The sequence below is a fragment of the Macrobrachium rosenbergii genome, chromosome 43 (assembly GCF_040412425.1).
Source record: "Macrobrachium rosenbergii isolate ZJJX-2024 chromosome 43, ASM4041242v1, whole genome shotgun sequence".
NCBI lineage: Eukaryota > Metazoa > Arthropoda > Malacostraca > Decapoda > Palaemonidae > Macrobrachium > Macrobrachium rosenbergii.
The window spans coordinates 22,110,859-22,132,200 of NC_089783.1; the positions used below are offsets into that span (position 1 = coordinate 22,110,859).

At 44.2% G+C, this 21,342-nt stretch overlaps 2 protein-coding genes across 2 annotated transcripts in view; both read right to left on the reverse strand.

Annotated features, from left to right (window-relative positions):
* The window catches only part of LOC136828642 (non-lysosomal glucosylceramidase), a 110,765-nt gene extending 98,327 nt beyond the window's left edge, over nt 1-12,438 (reverse strand). Inside the window, exon 1 of the mRNA XM_067086680.1 lies at nt 12,151-12,438. Within this exon, the coding sequence (XP_066942781.1) occupies nt 12,151-12,341 (191 nt within the window). The 5' untranslated portion in view covers nt 12,342-12,438. The remainder of the gene's footprint in view (nt 1-12,150) is intronic.
* A 6,094-nt stretch (nt 12,439-18,532) lies between these two features.
* LOC136829026 (uncharacterized) lies at nt 18,533-20,005 on the reverse strand. Its single transcript, XM_067087415.1, has one exon. It carries the CDS (start codon nt 20,003-20,005, stop codon nt 18,533-18,535), a length of 1,473 nt encoding a protein of 490 aa, XP_066943516.1.
* Nucleotides 20,006-21,342: the final 1,337 nt, after the last annotated feature.

Sequence of the window (21,342 nt, forward strand, 5' to 3'; positions counted from 1 at the left end):
TGTGTATTATCTTGAAATAGGGAAATGCATACACGTCCAAGTTGGACCAGTCCACCAGGAACGCGCGTCTGTATATAGCCCGGGATCTGGTACTGGAGAGCAGTAAGTGTCCAACCTCTTCGTTTGCGCTGTGGCGAAGAGATCTATGCAAGAACGTCCCCAAAGTCCTGATGTAGCGTTCATTCTTTTGAGAGGACTTTATTTCCTGCTCAGAATGTCCGCCCTCACATTTTTTCTCCCCCTTGGATAAGGTGGGTTACTAGTTTTACATTCTCCTCCTTTGCCCAAAGAAGAGATTCTCTTATTGTCTCGTATAGAGACCTGGAGTGAGTGCCCCTTGTTTGCTGATGTAGGCCAACGCTGCCGTGTTGTCGGTGTTGACCTGCACCTCTTTGTTCCCCACTGTGTTCGAACTCCTGAGAGCTAGAAGGATTGCAGTTAGTTCCTTCTAATTGATGTTTAACTCCTCCTGCTCTCTGGTCCAGGAGCCCGAGACTTTTATTTCCCTCGTGTTGCTCCCCATACTGAGTCCGACGCTGCGGATAACAACACTAGGTCTGGGTTCCTCTAATATAGAGAAGGGACCTCCTGGAGCTTGACGGGACGTTCCACCACTATAAATCCGGTCTTATCGGTTCCGAAATGGGGATGCACTTGGTCTCCAGTTCTATTTCCTTGTCCCAGTTCCGATTTAGATGAAACTGTAACGGGCATAGAATTAACCTCTCAAATGAGACAAACCGTTCCAGCGAGGAAAGGGTTCCCAGCAGACTCATCTATTCCTTTGCCAAGCATGACTGTCTCTTTATAAAGTTCTGAAATTTTCTTAAGGCTTGTCCTGTCTTTGCAATAAACGGAAAAGCCCGAAAATCCTGACTCTGAATCTTCATCCTAAGGTATAGGACCTCTTGGGATGGGATCAGCTGAGATTTCTATCTGTTTATCAGTAGACCTAATTCTTTGATAGACGCTTGATGCCAGTGCATCTTGCGTCCTGAGCTAACTCCACGTCTTGGCTTCCATTATCTTGAAGCCTGACGTCCTGACGTCCAATGCCTTGACGCTTGACGTCTTGGGTTCATTGACGCTTGTCGTCATGGTGTTTCACTCCTAGATGCTTGACGCCACTGCATCCAGCGTCTAGAGTTTCATTCACTATGTTCAGCGTCTTAAACTTCTGGACGTCTAGAAGCTTTAGTTGGACGTCTATTATCCTTCTCTTTTGCCTGGTTGTCACGCTTGTACCAGGGAAGACAAAGTCTGCTGCATATTTTGTATTAAAGCTATATGTGGGGCTTCCTGCTGTTGGGGACAGGTTGGGGAAGCCTCAGCTCGACAATTATTTCCTCCTCATCGTCAATAATGGATCGTGGAGAGGTTCAGCAGACAGTACCAATCCTAAGGAGGAAGAGGAGGATGTACGAAAGGCAGCACAGAGTCCGTTACGCTCTTGCAGCCTGGTATCCTGACTGAACAGGACTGTCTACGTTTGTTCTTAGTAGGAAAGCTACCCTGGGGCTGGAAGGGAAGAGCTCCGGGCTGCTCCAGTGGCTACAACCTGGAGTCTATGAAGTTTTATCATGACGTCCCTCAATATTGGGTAACTTGCTCTTGAGAGATCTCGACTCCAGAGCCAGACGTCATCCCGTCTGCTTAGGCTGAAACAAAGAGACCGAAACTGGAAAACCTTTCCCGTGGGCGAACTTCAGAAAATTCTTGGAGTTCGGTGCATGGGGATGTAAAAATACGCATCCTGGAGGTCCAGTGAGGCCATCCAGTCATGCTGTCCGACCGCTGCTAGAACCGATTTTGTCGTTTCAATAGCGACCTTTGTTTATTGCACAGAAAAGTTGAGTGCAATCACGTCTAGCACCGGTCTCTAACCCCCCAAGCATTTAGGGAACAGGAATTACCGAATGTAGAATCCTGGGGAATTCGGATCTTGAACTCTCTGTCTGGTCTCCTTTTGCAACATCATAGACACTTGTTGCTATAAAGCCTTTGCCTTTGTTCTGTTGTTGCATTTGGCAGAAAAGTCTAATTGTCTTGTTAGTATAGGGGGCCTCCTCAGGCTGGACAGTCTGGCTCCTACCTCAGTCTGCAGGAAAAGAAAGGCAGGTTCTCTTTCTTCCCTGTGTAGAGCCTCTTCTCGTTGCCATTCATCTACCCGCCCTAGAGGAACCTCTATCGGAGGGCCGACCACGAAAGGGCTGAGATACCTGAAACACAGTAGCCTCAGCCTTACTCTTTTTAGCGATGAAAGTCGTTGGTAGGACTTTTCTTGCTGTTTTTTAGATATTAAATCTTACGTGGTTTTCTGGGCCAAGGATGAAAAGTCCTCTTTACCAAATCTTGAAAGAAGAGGTGAGAGGAAAAAAGGGGTATAAATCAGTTCTGATTTTGATTGGACGTGACCCCATTAGCCAGGAAAGAGCAAAGCAAAGATGGGCTCTTTTCTTCAGGATTCCCGCTGAGAAAGATGCAGTAGATTCGTTGGAACTATATCCGAGTCCTTTATCCATACACGACATCAGATATATGAGTTCTTCGGTGTCAGTCGTGTTGAATAATTCCATCTTCCTTCCTGGGAAGGGGCAGGTATTTCGAGGCCGAACGATTCTCTAGATTGATACTAAAAGCTACACCTTGAGCTAGTTTGGTTGGAGGAAAAACAAAGGCTGTCTTTCATTGTTTCTCCTTCGAAAGTATCCATTCTTCGTAAATGCTGCCCTCTTAGACGCCTTCGCAAGAGTAAATTCTGAAGGCGGGGAATGAGGAGCAGTCAGGTTAAATTTCTCTGGAAAAAATTTCCGAAAATCGCTTCATAAGTCTTTTCAAGTCTGATGAAAGCTGATGGCCTTTATATTGTCTTCGTCGAAATCTTTACAATAGGATTCACAGGAGAATGCAAGATATTATCGTTCTCTTTTTCCCATTTTCGAAGACGGAAGTAGAGACGCGTCTTTCAAAATATCATCTTGACGCCTGGCGTCCAGTCTCTTGACGCCCGGCGTGTTGGCATCCATTTTCTTAAAGCTTAATGTCTTGGCGTCCAGCTTAATGACGCCTGACATCCTGGTGTCTAACTTCGACACTTGGCGTCCTGGCGTCCAGCTTCTCGCCCGGCGTCCTGGCGCCCAGCTCCTCGGCGCCCGAAGTCCTGGCGTCCAGCCTCTTGGCGCTTGATGTCCTGGCGTCCAGTTTCTCGGCGCCTGGCGTCCTGGCGTCCAGCTTGAAGCCCGGCGTCCTGGCGTCCAGCTTCGGCGCCGATGCCCTGGCGTCCAGCTTCGGACGCCTGACTTCCTCCTGGAGTCCTGGCGTCCAGACTTCAAACATTCGTTTTCCGCCAAACCTAGAGGTTACTTGAGAACTGGCGCCTGTGCGACATCGGTCAAAAGTTTCCTCGGTTGACGTACAGCAACTGGTGGACGAAAAAACACTTTAACCTCGCCTTTCCTATGGCGGGGTGAGCGTCCTGGGAAGCGTCAACAGGTGCGCTCGAGGGGACGACCGCCGGTAACTAAAGCCTCTCGCCTCCCTTCATCTTTCGACATTCCTTCTCACAGGGGTTGGTGAGCTTGGAAGAGGTCCAGGACTAGGAGCGCAACAGGACCGAGCGGCCGCACCCTCCACTGCACTTGCACTAACAACATATTAACACTTTTATTTTTTAGATCTCTTATTGTTATCGATCACATATTATCCCTGTCTTCTGAGAGGGATTTTACCTGTTGGGGCAGGGTCTGAATGGCCGCCAACAAAAACATGAAGTGTTGGGTCCTTACCTGTTTCAGTAGGGGGTTCAGAGACTACCACTACGGGAGAAGGATCAATAGGATAGTTAGCAAGGGAAAAGAATTAACTATTCCCCGGTTATATCAAGAAGAGTGAGATACAGTACTCTTGGCTCTTCTGAGCCGGTCTTCCATTCCCGTTCTTCAGACATACTGAGTGGGGATCCAAGGAGACTTTAGCAAGCCGCTTGCATCCCCACACACATTTTCACACTCGATGAAGATAGATATGTTATAAGAAAATCCAAAAGCGAACAAGCGAAAGCCAAGCCAAAGTGTACTTCACCAAAATAAGTTGCGAAAAAACACAGGCTACGAGCGAAATTCCATCGATGTTACCAACACAGCGGCAGGGAAGATCTGAGGAATAGTTGGAATGGTTCCAGGTACCTGGGTAGAGGGCGCACAGGTGGTTCACCTGACTACCGATCGGCGATTGCCGCGAGTTTTTGAAATTCTGCCGTGACGTCAGGGACTTAAGCTATATATATAACTACCAGGTAAGTTAGATGTTTAAAAATATTGTGCTTTCATGCTTTAGAACTATTTCAGGGTAAAGTATTTCAAAACTAACGGAAAATTTTCTACTTTCATCCCAATATAATAAGACACTGTCAATAATACTTTCCCAGCCCGAGAAGAACCCTAAAAGAGTTCAGAGGTCTGGTTAAACAAATCATTTATAACTGTCAATAATACAAAGAATAAAAATAATTCCTTTTCTTATAACAAACCAAATGTCTCAGATAGCTTAGTCTTCTGTTCAACAGACTAATAATACAGCATTGGTAGTTCTGCACAAGCACTTACAACGGCCTGGGACCCAGCAGTCAACTGCCTCACTTCTACTCTGGCTGATCAGCAGAGTTGAGAAGTGGGAACTTGCATTGAATGAAATAAACTACTAAGAGGAAAATTTATTTATTTTAGTATAAACCCAACACTTCACAGCAGTTTAATCCTGCTATCAACAGCTCCCCAGTCATATTCCAGAAAAGACAATGAAAATAACAACTTCTACCTGGTCACACAAGTACATCTGGGCTCCAAATCTCCTCTCCCAGAGAAAATAGCCACCTCTGAGTTGCCTGACACCTCTGTAAGAGATGAGAGGCAGAATGGGGGCATGTTAGTTTGAAAAAACAGTAAATTATTTGTGTAAACAAAAACCCATTACCCTACAGCAGCACGAGTACCTTAGGTGGGATGGCATTTAACCAGCTTCTTTATCCTTTATAGGTGGGATGGCATTTAACCAGCTTCTTTATCCTTTATTTCATAAACTCTGTGCATATGGGGTATCTTGACAGTTCTCTGAATGCCATTTGGGTAATTTGCTCAGTATCTAATTTTAATTTTTAAAATGACATTTTTATAATAAAGTTTAACATAAACTTATCAAGTACCCTGTAATTACACTGCTATAATTTCTATTAACCGGCAGACAGAATTTTTGAAATTCACGCAGTGCTACTTTGTTTAGGTTAAGCGACTAACACCGCCCACTTTCGGAGTAAGAGAGGAAGTAGTCCAGCAAAAAGAGCTCAGTATGTTATGCCTTCCTATCCATGTGAGGGGAGGAGGGAGGGCTCTGATCATGTAATTACCTGGTAAGTGTATTTAAAACTTTATTTTATTATAAAAATGTCATTTTTATATAAGCAACTTACCAAGTAATTACATACCTGAATCCCACACTGAAGGGGGTGGGATGCAATGAAATGAGAAAGAAAAAATGCTAACATTTGTAAAATGTTTGCTCGTTCCTTACCTGGCAAGAGTACTGCCTCTGGTTGGTGTTCATCTCAACCAGTAGTGGCATGGCAGTATAGCCAGGAAGCCCCTGCTATTTAGTGGGATTCTTGACCGCGAGGGAGTTTTCCAATTGCAGATAACGAATTAAAAAGTTGCCCCTACCCTGGGCTCAGTACCGTACACATAAAAACAACCAGAGTAATCAACGTAGTTGCCTAGACCATGAATTAAAAACCACTACCCAACATAAAATACAAACTGGAGGGCACTCCATGTACATAGTACCCCCAGGCTCCCCTACAACTCAACTCCCTTATTTCAAGGCGAAAAAAAAAAAAGGTATGGATGGGATACTTCCTACACTCCCTCTCCCACCATCGTGCCAGCAACGGACCCAAGGTACTGCAATTCTCATACAGTATATAGTTTCACCTTCACTCAAGTAATGCGAGGCAAATCTGCTCTTCCAATATGTTGTCTGGATAATTGAGGAAAGCGACAAATTATGTTTAAAAGCCATGGACGTGGCTACCGCTCTCACTTCGTGTGCTTTCACTTTCACTAAAGATAAGTCATCAATCTTAAACTGCGAATGAGCCTCCAGGATAAGATCCTTAGGAAAAAATGTCAGAGCATTTCTCAAGAGAGGATATGCAGGATTTTTCACTGAGCACCAAAGGTTGCTCGATGCACCACGAATCTTTTCAGTTCTTTGCAAGTAAAATTTAAATGCCCTTAAAGGGCAAAGGGTCCTTTCCTCTTCCTCAGGCTTTAAGACTTTTGATAGAGAAGGAACAAGGCCACAGATTGGAAGGGGTCTCATTCTTCACTAAAAACCCAAAAGTAAACGAACAAATTGCAATACCCTGAAAGAAACCGATTCTTTTATTTAATGCTTGCATCTCGTTAACATGCTCAGCTGTAGCCAATGCTACCAGAAACAGAGTCTTACTTGTTAAATCTCTCATAGAGATTGAACTTAGAGGTTCAAACTGGGGGTCTAACAACCACTTTAAAACCACATCCAGGTTCCAAGCTAATAATTTCTCTTCCTTACGTTTGGTCGTATCAAACGACTTAATAAGATCAGACAAATCCTTGTTAGAGGAGAGATCCACTCCCCTGTGTCTAAATACAGAGCTCAACATTGCTCTGTAACCCCTAATAGTTGAGGAAGATAGTACCCTAGAAGATCTTAAATAAAGTAAGAACGCTCCAATTTCAGCTAAGTTGTCTTAGAAGACGAGACGTTATGCGTTCGGCACCAAGAACAAAAGATTGTCCATTTGGCTTAATATGCATTGCTCACGGACTGGCGCCTGCATCAAGCAATAGTGTCTGCAGCCAACCTTGAAAATCCCTTCGATCGCACCAGTTTCCTGACAGTCTGAATGCAGTCAGGGCCAGAGTGGACAGTCCTTGGTGGAACTGTCTGAAATGCGGTTGTTTGAGTAAATTTAGTTTCTAAGGCAACAGCCTCGGAAAGCCTATCAGAAGCTCTAACAAGTCTGGGAACCACTCCTGGGTTGGCCAAAATAGAGCTATTAGAGTCATTGTTGCATTTTGGTGATTTCGGAGCTTGTTGGTTACTTCCCTTACCATCCTGAATGGAGGGAAGGCATACACATCCTTGTCTGACCAGTCCACAAGCATTGCATCCGTCGCCCATGCTTGCGGATCTAGGGCCGGCAAACAATACAGAGAAAGACAAAAGTTCTTCGCAGTTGCAAACAGATCCAGAACTGGCTTTCCCCACAGTTTCCAAAGTTTTAGGCACACTAAAGGATCCAGGGTCCATTCTGTAGGGAGCACTTGTTTTCGGTGGCTCAGTTGGTCTGCTAAGACATTTAATTTCCCTTGAATAAACCTGGTTAGGATCTTTGTCTGGTTTCAATCCACCGACAAGAGAAAAGCTCTTACTGTCTCACAAAGGGTAAAAGTGTCCCTCCCTTGCTTCTTGATGTAAGACAGTGCCGTGGTACTGTCCAAATGGACGATCACTGTTTTTCTGAACACTTCCACAGCAAACTCTTTCAATCCCCAGTGAATTGCTTTCAACTCCTTTACGTTGTTATGCCATTTGCTCTGTTCTGGAGTCCAAATTCTGGAGACCTCCCTGTCTCCCAGGAGAGCTCCCCAACCTAGGTCTGAAGCGTCTGAATAAAACACTAGGTCAGGGCTCAGAGGAAGGCAGGACTTTCCTTGAGACAGTCTGTCCTTTGATTTCCACAACAGTGAGTCCCGTTTGATTTCCTGAGTTATTAGGAAAAGAAAAGTATCCGAAACCTTCCTGTTCCAATTGGCTTGTAGATAAAATTGAAAGTTCCTTATGTGCAGTCTTCCTAGAGACATAAATTGCTCTATGGAAGAGAGGGTCCCTAGAAGGCTCATCCGAAGCATGAAACTCAAGTACCTCCAGTACCTCTCTCCTTGGAGGGAGACCTTGACAGATCCCAAGAAACCCTCCTCGGCTACTTGGTTGTACTACGAGATAATCGGGGGACCGACACCCAAAGCACACCAGGCAGTGGAACTCCAAAGACAAATTCGTTGGAGCTCTCTCTGTCCGTATCACGCCTCTTGGAACAACCGAGAGGAAAAGAGAACAGGCGAAGAGAAGGAGTACCCGTACCTGTCCTGCCAGTAAGATCAGCAGGAGAGGTGGACCGTGAGCGATAATAAACTGAAGGAGATTACGGCCACATGGGGGAAGAAGAGCGCTTGTGCCTTGGCAAAGTGCTTTCCTGGGAAGAGCAGAAAGTTCATTTGAACAGAGCCGAGAACCAGATCCTGAAAAACCGAGTGGGGCCAAGCCGAGCCAATCACGCAAACATGATCCAGACTGGGTGGTATGTGGTGGACTGGTGTCTCGGCACTTTCCCTTGTCCTGTGCCCCTCATCAGGAGAGCGCTCGTGATTCATAGAATTCGAGCGACCTACGAGACTCCCAAAAATCGGGAGCGGCTGCTTTCAGTTTCCTAAGAAATCGAAAAGAGCCAGGCACAGAACCAGTCTTTGATGCAGTCTTCTAAGACTGGCAACAAGGGCACAGCCTCTTGAGGTCGCGCTCTCGCAGCCCCCAAAACGCCAGACCCCACAGGAGAATGCGAATCAGTTCCTGCCTGAGCGCAGGAAGAGCCAAAGAGAGAAACTTGTCTACAAGAGGAGAATCAGTCCCTTAGAAGTCCCACAGGACTCCCAAAACACAAAACCCAGGGCTATGCGAATCAGTTTCCTAACCCGAAGGTTGGGAAGAGCCAATGAGAGACCCACTGCCTCCTTGGAAGGAGGCAGTCCCTAGACGTCCAAGGGCATCAAGGGGAAAGCAGCAGCCTTCCTCTCCTTCAACCGTCGGAGGTCTGTCCGGTTCCCAGGACCCCTCAAACCTTGGGAGAGGCAGGGAAGAGGCAGCAGAAGTAAAAATCAAAGATAAGTTGAAGAAGACGGGGGCTGCTTCCACAGGGTGACTTCCTTCACCTTCACTCCCACATCTTCTACAGGATGATGGACACGATACATTGTAACCTCCAGGGCAGCTAGGCAAGAACACAATGGAAGCGGCCCAGGACACCACCACCAAGAGAAGCAGCGAGCACGATCAGGACAGCTGATGCAGGAGCTACGGAAGCGGTTCAGAAGGCAGGGGCTACAGCAACGGCCAGGAACGTCACATGAAAGTCACCAGCAGGGACAGGAACAATCAGGATGGCTGCGGCAGGAGACCAGGATAAGCTGCCAAGAGACTGTTGTTGAGTTAACAGGTGCATAACACAAGAAACAACAGGAGCAGATGGACCACAGATACGCAAGAGGCATCGCCACAGTATACATGAAGGCCAGCAATGACAGCGATTGATCCACATTGGCGGGAACAGAGTCAGAACGATCCCAACGTGGAACTATGCCATTTCAACCAGGTACTGTGGTCGATCCCGAAGCAACACTGAATGAACGTCGGGACTCCTTCATGCAAGATATCCCCTGAGATATCCAGCGAACCACTTTTGTGCCTGCGATGCTCACTGTCAACCTGAAAGAAACAGCAAAGACGATTAGTAGGGAGACTCCTCTCGCTACGAGGAGAACTGCCCTACCCTGCGAGAGGAGGCCCCTTAGAAGAGGTCGCCCGACTGCCAGCGCCCCTCCCCCCTTGTGGTCTTTGCGCAGCGAGCAAGCGAAGAGGGCGAAGGAGACAGATCTCTATCGAAGGAGAGATAAGGAAGAACTTACAGGGAGAGAGAAGGAAGGAGGAGAAGCCACAAAGGCCGCCGTGGAAGCAGGACTTACCGACGATGCCCGAAACCTCCCCCCCCCACCCCTCTATAGCGCAGGAGGCAAAAACAACACTCAGCACAAGTAGGAAGGAAGGAAGTAGTCATGGCCTTGCACATGAAGGGCGGGAGCCCAAAAAGGGAAGTGAACTCTTATGTCCCAATAAATGTAGGGGAGCAAAGATATTACATCCCAACAAATATCTCCGAACGTACAGGGAAGCACCTTCAGTATCTAAATAAAGGGCTACTGGGAGAGAAGCATTACTACTCGGTTACGCCCCTCTAAATACACCCTTGGCCGTCAAACCCAAGACACAGAAGCAGGGGAGCGATGGCTTATGCAAGGGTATCACAAATCGTAGATTTGTATTAATAAATATCAAACACGCAATATATACAGTGCACAAAAATACAGGAAGATCCCACCGGGATAATAAAGAACTTAACAACAGTCAGGCAAAGAGATCGGAAAACATGTCTGCAATGCATGATGGCGGAAAGCAAACTGGAATGTTTACAGTGAACCCCCCGTGTTTGCGGGGGATGCGTACTGCAGCCCCTTGCAAATAGCTAAAATCTGCGAATACTTAAAACCCCTCTAAAAACATGTAGAACTGCCAGTTTTGATAGTTTAAACACAAGAAAAACCCTGTAAAAATGCTAATACCTGAGTATTTAAACAGTTTTATCACAAAAAGTGCATTTATTCATGAAAATTATATGAAAATACAGTATTTAGTGAATATTTCTCAGTGAAAAATGCCGCAAATGGGCGAATTTTCCACGAATAATGGGTAGATATGTTCCACAGAGAAACCCGCGAATGCGTGAGTACGCGAATCATGAGAATGCGAATACGGGGGGTTTACTGTACATCCGGGCAGGCGGGTATTCCCGCCTTCCTGGCAGTAGTTACTGCCTAACCACCTTGTTCAAGAGTTTAACAGCCGTGTCCAGCTTCGCCATAAATAATTCCTAATGTAAAGGACTGACGGTTTGTATATCGTGTCGGAACAAATAAATTTTCAGTTAAGTTTAGTATGATTTTAGTATTAGCCTAAGCCTATTTAGGAGATATTAGCAAAGTAAATTGAGTCATGGTATAACAGAAGTACTGTATTGCCAGACTGACTTATTTTTTGGGTGGGGGGAATCGAAGACTATAAGCTTTGCTGAATTTTTGAGTGATGGGAAGTGGAAGTGATGAGAAGTGGAGTAGAAAGCACAGAAACTGAGAAAAAACGGTTCATGAATAAGATAATATCCAAGGTATTTCTAAGTAAGAGCTCGGCACGGACTACAGTATTACCTTAGATTGGCTTTTCCTATAACCTAGTTTCAGTGTTGCTGATGAAGGAGGTGGTGTTATTTATTGTCGGTCGATTATGATTAACCTCATATCTCCCAACCATGGTTGGGGACCTTTTGGGAACGAGGACTTTTGGAGGTATTATTTTATAAGCTGCCAATACACGACATGAAATTGTAACCTACATTTTTGAAAAGAGCTCTACATCAAATTACGACTTATAAGGTAAAGACAACACTGGGCCCCGCCCCTCCATAAATAATGCGGTAAAATTGTAACCAGTAAACAACCCGAGGTTACGCGGTATTACTTTATATTGGCAACTTATAAAATTTTACCCTTTTGGAAACGTTGGGAGAAAGACCAGACTGACATGTTGTTGTTATGGAATAGCTCTGCACATGCACAAGTCATAGGGGAGCCATATGTTTAAGAAGGGATTGGCTATGGAAACCTATTATAAAGGGAACTATACTAACCTAACATACCCTAACCTAACCTAACCTAGCAGGCCGTGTTACTTACGCTAGTCAGGGGGCAGATCCTGGCGAAGGCAACTCCACTTTTTACCAACAGCTCCCCAATAACACTGCACATGCGTAATAGCATTCAAGGATGGCCAGTGTACAACTTCTGGGGTTAATTACAGTCGACCACCCACAAACAATTACAGTAAATTCTTAATAAACAACCAAAATACTATACTAGGCTATAGGCTAGGCTAGGAAAAACCAATTCCCAAGGTAATACCCGACGCGGAGCTCTTGCTTAGTTCTACCCTATCCAGAATTAGCAGAAAAACCACCGAACATATCGGAAAAATATATTTTATCACAAGGTTTAAAACTGTTAGCAGCAATTCTATGAAGAAAATATAGGCTTACGAAGTACAATTTACTCTTAGTGCTATTGAGGGCATCACCTCTGACAATAATGAGCAAGGCTATGCCAGCTTGGTATATAAATTTTAAAAAGCAACAAAGCATTAAAATGCCACTGCAGGCACATGAATATTTACCGCATAAACAAGGGCATTAAATGTGGCAGTTGTCCTATTCTTGGTCTAATTCGCTGGTCTCTCTTTTCAGGGAATTTGTGGTCAAGTGTGACTTTCCATCCATGTCGAGGAAATCGAGAGACGTTGGCACTGCTGAGCTCATCTTCCCGAGACTCGAAGTCATTAATTGTATCGGTGTTCGAGGCCATCATTTTCAAATAAAGTTTCTCATCTGTAAGACAACATTAGCTCGAGCCACATTCACGTACGTGACAGATCCGGAAGAAGAAGTTGTAGTAGTAGTAAAACTTGTGTACCTCTATAACAGCTCCGTAACTCTATTTGATAAAGTGCCCACTTTGATTCTTGGTTCCTCATTGCTTTCCCCACAAATCTTTCGTCATGGACACACTGCTGGTGCAGCTGGTATAGGGGCAAAGCTCTACATTCTGCAATGAATAAATGCTAAACAAATTTTTAAAAACATGGTTTTATTAAAATGCACTAAAAAGTACAAAATAATTATTTGAGACACACCTGGATTTTCTTAGAATTAATCATGTCTACAAAAATAAAAGCGTGGACGTCAAACATGGAAGGAAATGCTACAAGAAATAAGAAATTATATTTCTTTTCTTGTAGCATTTCCTTCCATGTTTGGAGCCCACGCTTTTATTTTTTTAGACATGATTAATTGTAAGAAAATCCTGGTGTGTCTCAAAAAATTATTTTGTCCTTTTAGTGCATTTTAATAAAAGGGTATTTTAAAAATATATTTTTTTATTATATACTTTTTAGTTTTAACAGAAGTTGTAACTGGTTGATGATTGTAAATAAAAAAATTAATCATGTATCCTGTTGAGCCAAAGAAGGTTTGAAAAATCTATAGAGATATTAACTTGCTCTGCTGAGTTAAAGAAGGCATGAAAAATCCGAAGAGTTTCATACAAACCCTGAGATACAGGGTCACCAGAGGTCTCTGCCAACCTACTGGTAATGTAAGGTTCTATTGTCAATTGGATTGATTAACCGTGCAAAATTTCAAGTCCATCGGACGAAGGGAACAGGCTGAAAACTGAGTTACAAGTTTTGACCCAAACAGGCAGACACACAGATGCAGGAGTCAAGTTAAATTAAAGCATGTAAAAAGTCCATCATTATCACAAGACTTTTACACAGACAGCTTAACCTGTTTGTATCTATCTTCTATCACCAATGTTATATAACCTCTTTTTTTTCAGTAATTCAGCTAAACAGACGTTCCATGGTGTCAACTGGCTCTGTGGACAAGTTACATAATCTATCTCCTTTCCCGTTTCTTTGATTTTATTTTCTTTTTTGCCCAACGTGTTTCATGTTGTCTTTATTACAATGATAGCCCCTCTGGTATTTAGTTCTTTAGGTCAATTTACCCCATCTGCCATGTCCTTTGAGAAACCTCAACTTAACTTTATCGTTCCTGCTTTCTTTCCTTTAATTTTGTTATTTATTGCGCTGGGTACTTTACTGTTTACCTTCGTCTTGAGATCCTGTTTTCCGTAATCTCTTGCTTCTAATTTCATATTTTTGCATATTTCTAAAAGACAGCTAGCACCCTTCATTCGGTTCCATTATTTGGTATTTCGCTATCTTTATTTTAAATATTCTTTTTATTGTTTGAGGTTACTGTATTGTGTTTTGTACTCTATCTACTTTCCACTGACCATGCAAATGTGCTGACTACTATGCAAAATGGATGTGGCAAAACATTGGTCTCTGCTTCAGTCCCCAGTATGGTTTTCTTGCAACTCTTCAAACATCTCTTTGAATATCTTGTATTGTAACCCTGTTCCTTTCATTTATTTTTCTCTCATAAGAAGAAGATCAGTTCTCAATGGACACGGATCATCATCTGCTTTTATTTTTTTTTAGAAGCCTTTACATGGCCCACCTATTACTCCTTTCTCGTGTGTCATATGATTTTTTCTTAATATTAATCATTCTCCTAGGGCGCCACTTTTTCAAATGTACACCTTCGGTTTGTTTAAATTCAAATTGACAGTAATCGTCTATGATAACAGAACAGGCCACGTTATCTCTAAGCGACCAGATCTTTTTATTTCCTGAGTCAACTCCGTGAAAAACATGGGTGTTGCGTTCTCAAAAGTCATTTTCCAAAATCTTAGTTAACATTGGCTCCATTAAACTATATTCATCCATGATCCTACAGTTATATTTAAAGCGATCTTTTAGGTATTTTCCCTTCAAATATTTCTTGTTATGATGATGCATGGCAATTCAGTCTGCTGTCAGTTCTTGCCTTAACAGGTAACTGAGGACATTCATTCAATAATGAAGAGAACAGTAACGCGAGGTCATTTATTTGTTCATAATTTGGTTGCTTCGTTCATTAAGACTTGCAATACCTTCAGACAGTAATTTTGTAGAATATTTAATCTTTTTATTACATAGGTATGTACACGCTTTTATACCAAGCCTCTCTCGTTTTCTTTTCGATCCCATTAATATACATTTTGTCTTTTCCTCGTTCAGAATCAGTTTTACATTGCCTTTTAAATTTTTGTCTCTTACTGTGTTCTTTATTTCTAACATTTTATCTGCAGCATCGCCCATAACGAAATAAGATTGGAACTACTTCGTGTCCCTACATGTTTCTGGTATTTTATTTTTCTTTACTACGGTATTATATCGACTGTCTTTCCCTTTCATTGCCGATTTTGAGTCTTTCCGGCACAGTACCTATATATTTTCTTTATACAGTCACCCTTATTTTTCAGTCTAGGAAATACTGCTCTGAATTCCGAGTTTTCCGTTTCTCCTCTCCTCTTCTGCTGGCCTGTTTCACCTTTTAGATTCGATGACTCATTTCAAATTTCCTTGAACATTGTTCAGACAGTAATTATTATATATTTTGAACAAGAGGCCTCTTCGTTTAAACCAAAACAAAAGTTTGCACAAGTTATTGTAGGAAGCCTAATAAATTTGTACTATACTTTTTTCATTTTGCAAATAACAATTATCTCTAAAATGTCGAATTTTGACCTTCATAAAGCCCATTGTCACTTTGACACTTCGATTAATAAGCCTCTGTCACCCGTACATGGCACTGGCATGAATTCCTTGTATAAGTCAAATTTTGAATATTATTAAAATGTTAATATATAATTTTCCGGGTCCTGCATACGTAAGTGTTGCTATAAAAGAAAAATGTACAACAGCATGCAGATTATTTTATTAAAAATGCTATCAGTAATTTACTTCATGAACTATTTGGACACGATTTGCCTTATATTCAGAACAATATAGATAACCAAATTATGCGCAACAGACGTTCAACCTGCGACGTAGAGAAGTAATCATTTTGTAATAACGAGTCCCTCTGAAAATTTTGCCAAGGTCCTTGAAAATCCTTACCGAGTCAGTGTGGGTTATTCCTTGACATACTGAGATCCAGAATACTTAAAAGCGTGCAAACATTAGAGATGATTTTAAAACTTAAATTCACAACCATATGGAGGAAGAGTTATAGACCATAAGCCAGTCTTATCATTATTATCGTCACGATCTTTATTGCTATTTTGATAACAGCCATCTTCATTATCGCCACGCTCATTTTTATTGACGTTCCCCTCGGTCACTAAGGTCTTCGCTGTCCCGGGACGAAATTGGAAGAACAAACGCATCTAGTGACCCCATCATAAGCTTCATCGAGTGGCGTAGCTGGCATTCCATCAGTGGGGACCCTAGGTGGGGCCAAGATATTTTTTTTTGGGGGGGTGCCAAAGAAAATTACACAAAACTAATGTACCAATTCCGTAATTAGTAAAATATACTATTCTCGGATGCATTTATCCATTTGAATGAAGGAAAATAATGTTAGTAATTAGTAAACTTGTATTCGAAATGATAGAGCTCAATTTTCAACTCTAACTATATGCAAATGTATCAAATACTGTAAGGGTTAAAGTTTAGCTACAAAGGGAATTTCAACTGGCGGGTGGGGGGAGGCCAAGCATCTGACAGCCCTCCCAACCCATAGCGACGCCACTAGCTTCATCTTATCATCAGATAGACTTAGCTGGCCTCTGGAGAAACCTGCGTGTCTTAGAAATCAAGGATAAAGATAAAAGGAAAGGAATAAAAATGTTTTCACATACTAAGCCATAAATAGCCCCTTAATATCGCATTTTCCTTAGGAGTAATTTAATTATACCCAAATGATATTATATATAATGAATATACCCACCCCTAACCGGATTCGAACCTATTCTCCCGATGGGTAAGTGCATTAAGTCAGTGCCACATGCACCAATCTTAAAATGCGTGGGTTCGAATCCTAGTCAGGGTAGGTGCGCTTATCAATATGAATTCGTTTGAATGTAATTTACTTTCAAAGTAAAGGGATATTAATGAGTTACTTAATATCTGACAGTATTAAAAAATGTCAGATGCAAGAATAGCGACAAACGGTTAGATGGAGTCGTTGACAAGTTGTGACCTTGGTTAGCGGGTGTAGTTGGCAAACTTCCAAAAACGGAAAAGCTATATAAAACAAGCATTGTATTTTATTTTTATCCAAGCCGTAAACAATTCCTCGTCGGATTCCTTCTATAAACTCTATTCAAAATCATATCACATGTCCAAGAGGAATGAAAATAAAATCCTAAAGAATTATTTCCACTTTGATTTGTAATTACTTTTGGAACGTAGTCGTAGTAAGCAAGTAATATCTTCAAAGCTTTAGCATTCAAACCTGCATCTTCATGTAAATAAAACGCAATGCTCTCTCTGTTCTTGATATGAATGGGTAACGTTATTTACTGTATATTTATGAGGAATAACCCCAAACTATTTGCAAGTCGCTAATACAGAGGGTTGGGTGAGACCAGAGGGGGTCTGTTAACATTGCGAAATCTTCGGGTGTTCGCCGACACAGATTTTATTCACACCATTATTCTTCACCCAATTTAAAGTTTCGTTGCATCATTACACACACATAAAAAATTATTTTCTTCCTCAATGTGTTAAATGCCATTATTTTTGCTAGATTAAGTTTGTCTTATGCCATCATGGGCTTTTGCTTAGTGAAGGACTAATCTTCCAGTTCTGAGTGAAAGTTTTAATTTTAAATAAAGAGCAAGAAAGAGATGTTATAACGTTCGTATGAAAAAAAATTATAAAACAGAGTCATTAACATTTCTTCAGTCGCAAAATGTGTCGAGTTCAGTTTAGGATAATAGCTTTGGCTGAAGAAAGGTAAGGTCGAAGGGAAGGTTCTGAAATCCACACATCTCGGTCAAACGGGGAACGTGAACCTGTCAGGGGGACTTTTGGAAACCGAATTTCACCGGTCTCAAGCAAGTACTCCAGCGGATACCCCCACCAGACTCGACACAGGTGGGAACTACCGAGGACTATAAATATCATCACAAGACAGCCGTCATTTCCAACGCCACCAACGTCGTTTAAACACCTGCATATCTTATATCAATGTGGAGAATTTCTCGACGATAACCCAGTTTACTTGGCTCTTGCCTGCTATTCTGGGACTAATACACAGCCTAATTGCCTGCTATTCTGGGACTAATACACAGCCTAATTGCCTGCTATTCTGGGACTAATACACAGTCTAAAAGAGGCTTGGGCTCCGAACCAGCACTACAGGTGGTGGCTACACAAACACGAGTTCATTTTTAAAGGTTTTACTACAAAAAATATACTATAACACAGAAAAACACCCAAGCTATGAACTTACGTTACTACAGGCTAACCGCAAATTTACAACAATGTTACGTTAATGCAAGATTTACCTGGGTTCATAACCAAAATGCACCGACAATGAACAAAGAAAGAATTTCTGGAACACGTGGGAACCGGCAATCAATTCAAAAAAGATTACCTCATGTGAGGTTCAAGAAATGTCAGAAGTGAGACTGATCCTTTATTATGTTGTTGTTGTTTTAGATTTAGCTGGCCTTGTGCAAGCACGGGCTCTTGCTCCTCGAGCAGCCTGTAACACTGGGAACTGAAACTGACTAACCTTTATTATTCTCGACAGGTGTTTATAATACAGAAAGCGGACGGAAAGATAGCGGGCGACCTGAGGGCCTCCGCTGCGTCCATATGAAGGTTGTGTCTGTTAACAGGCATAAAAAGACATATATAATGCGTTACAGAACATGTAAAAGGCAAGTATATATATTGGCAGACAGGCCGTACAATGATGCATACAATGATACATAAAGAATCAGAAATATCAGCGAGCAACACATATGATGTGATTAATGTACATGTGAAGAGAGAAACACAAGAATGGAGAGGCGATTTGACGCCCTTACAAATACTGGCCCCCCTCCAAACAAAAGACAATGATTTGAGGAGCAATTATTGGAGGAAAATAACATTAATCACGCAGACGCTGAGGCAGTCGGAGCGGGCCCCTGCTCCCGGAGAACTGTGGACGTGGGGTGGAACCGATATCCGGGGTTGGCTTGATGTGTTTCCTGGGCAGCCCCGGACCCTGCTTTGGTGGGGGAGCGGGTGTGTCTGCAGGGAGGTACTGAGGGGGAACTCTGGGTCGCCTGCCTTCTTTCTCGCGTACTTCACTGTTCAACAGGAATGCCGGTTTCAGCCTGTCAATGGTGATCCAGTCTTCCCACCCGTGGATGTCAAGGAGGTATGCCTTGGCGGCCAGCTTGATGACTCGGTGGGGCCACCTGTAGGGCCTGGTTAAGGGCGGCCAATGGGCGTCCACCCTGATGAAGACGTAGGTGCAGGAGTGTAAGGCGGGTGGGCTGCCGGTGAAGGTCTTATGGCAGGACGCGAACTTCTGTGCGAGTTCCCTTAACCTCGGGAAGGGGATTTCGGTGCCATCAGCCGATGGCGGGAAGAACTCTCTGGGGATGGTCAGTGTCTCCCCGTAGACTTTCTCAGCAGGGGAGGCGTTGCCATTTGCCTTCAGTGCGGTGCAGAGACCCAGCAGGACCCAGGGCAGCTGTTCCTTCCACCTCTCATCGGTGCAGCGTGCCATGAGAGCTGCCTTAAGAGAGCGGTGCACCCTCTTGATCATGCCATTCACTGCAGGGTTGTAGGCCGTTGTGCTGTGTAGAGTTGTACCCATCAGGCGTGCCAAGGAGGCCCAGAGCTCTGACAGGAAGGCTGGACCCCTGTCCTTAGTGATGCTGTCTGGCACTCCGAAACGGCTGATCCAACTGGAGTGGAGGGCCTTTGCACATGATGCTGTTGATGCCTCCTCCATGGGGGTTGCCTCGGGCCAGCAGGTGGAGTGGTCTATGATCAGGAGGTATCTGGCTCCTCCCGATTGCGGAATGGGCCCAATTACGTTGATGTGGATGTGGCCGAAACGCCGACGAGGCTGGGGGAAGTCACCGACCCCAGACTGTGCATGCCAGGACATTTTGCTCGCCTGGCATGGGATGCAGCTCCTTGCCCACTGGTGAACGTCCTTGTTGATGCCATGCCAGACAAACTTGTTAGTCATGAGGCATGCCATTGTGCACCCTGATGGATGGGAGAGACTGTGGACTATGTCGAACACTTGCTTTCTCCTCGAAGCAGGCACTAGGGGGCATGGGCGGCCTGTGCTGGTGTCGCAGAGGAGAGTTGTGTTCGAGCTTGCTAAGGGCACGTCTTCCCACTGAAGAGCCATCACTGCCATCCTGTAGTCTGCCGTCTCTGGGTCCGCTGCTTGTTCTCTTGCCAGGTCTTTGTAGTCGATGCCGAGGTGAAGAGAATTTATTTCTACCCTCAACAGGGCGTCGGCCACCGGTTTTTTCCTGCCAGGGACGTAGTTGATGGTGCACCCGAATTCGGAGATGGCGCTCAGGTGCCGCTGTTGCCTTGCAGAGCCACGCATCTCCCAGCTTTGCAAATGCATGCACCAAGGGTTTGTGATGTTAGGATTGTGGATTCGGTCCCCTCCAGCAGGTACTTGAAGTGTCTCACAGCGTGGTAGATAGCCAGCAGCTCTCTGTCGAAGGCGCTGTAGCAGGTCTCTGCTGGCGAAAACTTGTGGCTCAAGAAGACCAAGGGCTGGGAGGTGCCATTCACAAGCTGCTAGAGTATTGTGCCGCAGGCGATGTTGCTGGTGTCCGTTGTCAACCTGAGGACAGCAGTGGGGTTGTGGTGAGTTAAGGTAGTGGCACTGGAGAGGGCTCTCTCTGTTGCAATGAATGCCTGCTGCTGCTGAGCCTCACATGTCAGTGCTTTTGGTTTGCCCTTCAGGACTGACGTCAGGGGGTACATAGTGCGGGTGATGTCTGGGGTGAAACGTCGGTAGTAGCTTATCATCCTGAGAAATTCCTGAAGGGCCTTAATGGTTTGTGGTTTCGGGAAGTTCTCTATAGCTTTTACTTTAGAAGAGTGTGAGGCGCACTCCTGCTGGGTAAATCTTGTGGCCGAGGAGTCTACTTTTTCTTTCCAGAAAATGCACTTATCGAACCTGACGACTAGTCTGCTGTCCTGCAGACGTTTCAGGACGGCGTGGACGTGGTGAAGGTGTTCCTCTGGGGACCTGGAGAAGATGAGTGTTATTGACGTAGCAGATGCAGAAATCCAGATCCCCCAAGATGGTGTCCATTAGGTACTGGAATGCGGCACCTGCATTCCTGAGACCAAAGGTAGAATAGGAAAATGTGTAGCTCCCGAAGGGCGTGATGATGGCAGTCTTTGGGACGTTGTCAGGATGCGCAGGGACTTGGAAGTATGACTTCAGCAGGTCCATCTTGGAGAAAATCTTCGCTCCATGGATGGCGCCCATCAGGTCTTGCATGTTAGGGAGGGGGTTGTGGTCTGGTGTTGTTAGTAAATTCAAAAGCTGATAGTTCCCGCAGGGCCTCCATGAACCATCGGATTTCTTTACCATGTGGAGGGGAGAAGCCCACGGGCTTGATGCTTTTTTACAGACGCCCATTTGTTCCATCTCTGTGAAGGCCCGTTGGGTGTCTTGTAACTTCTGTGGGGACAGTCGTTGGAACTTGGCATGGGTTGGTGGGCCCGTCATGGTGATGTGATGGAAGATGCCATGCTTTGTTGAAGCCCCAGGTGACTGGCGTAGCTCTGCTTTGAATATGTCTGGGAACTCCTGTGGGAGGGATGTGTAGCAGTTGGGGGCTGTGGAGCAGATGGTGGGCATTCCAGGTCCGGTGGAGAGCTGACGGGAGAGGCAAGTTCCTGTGTCGAGGAGGCGTTGTC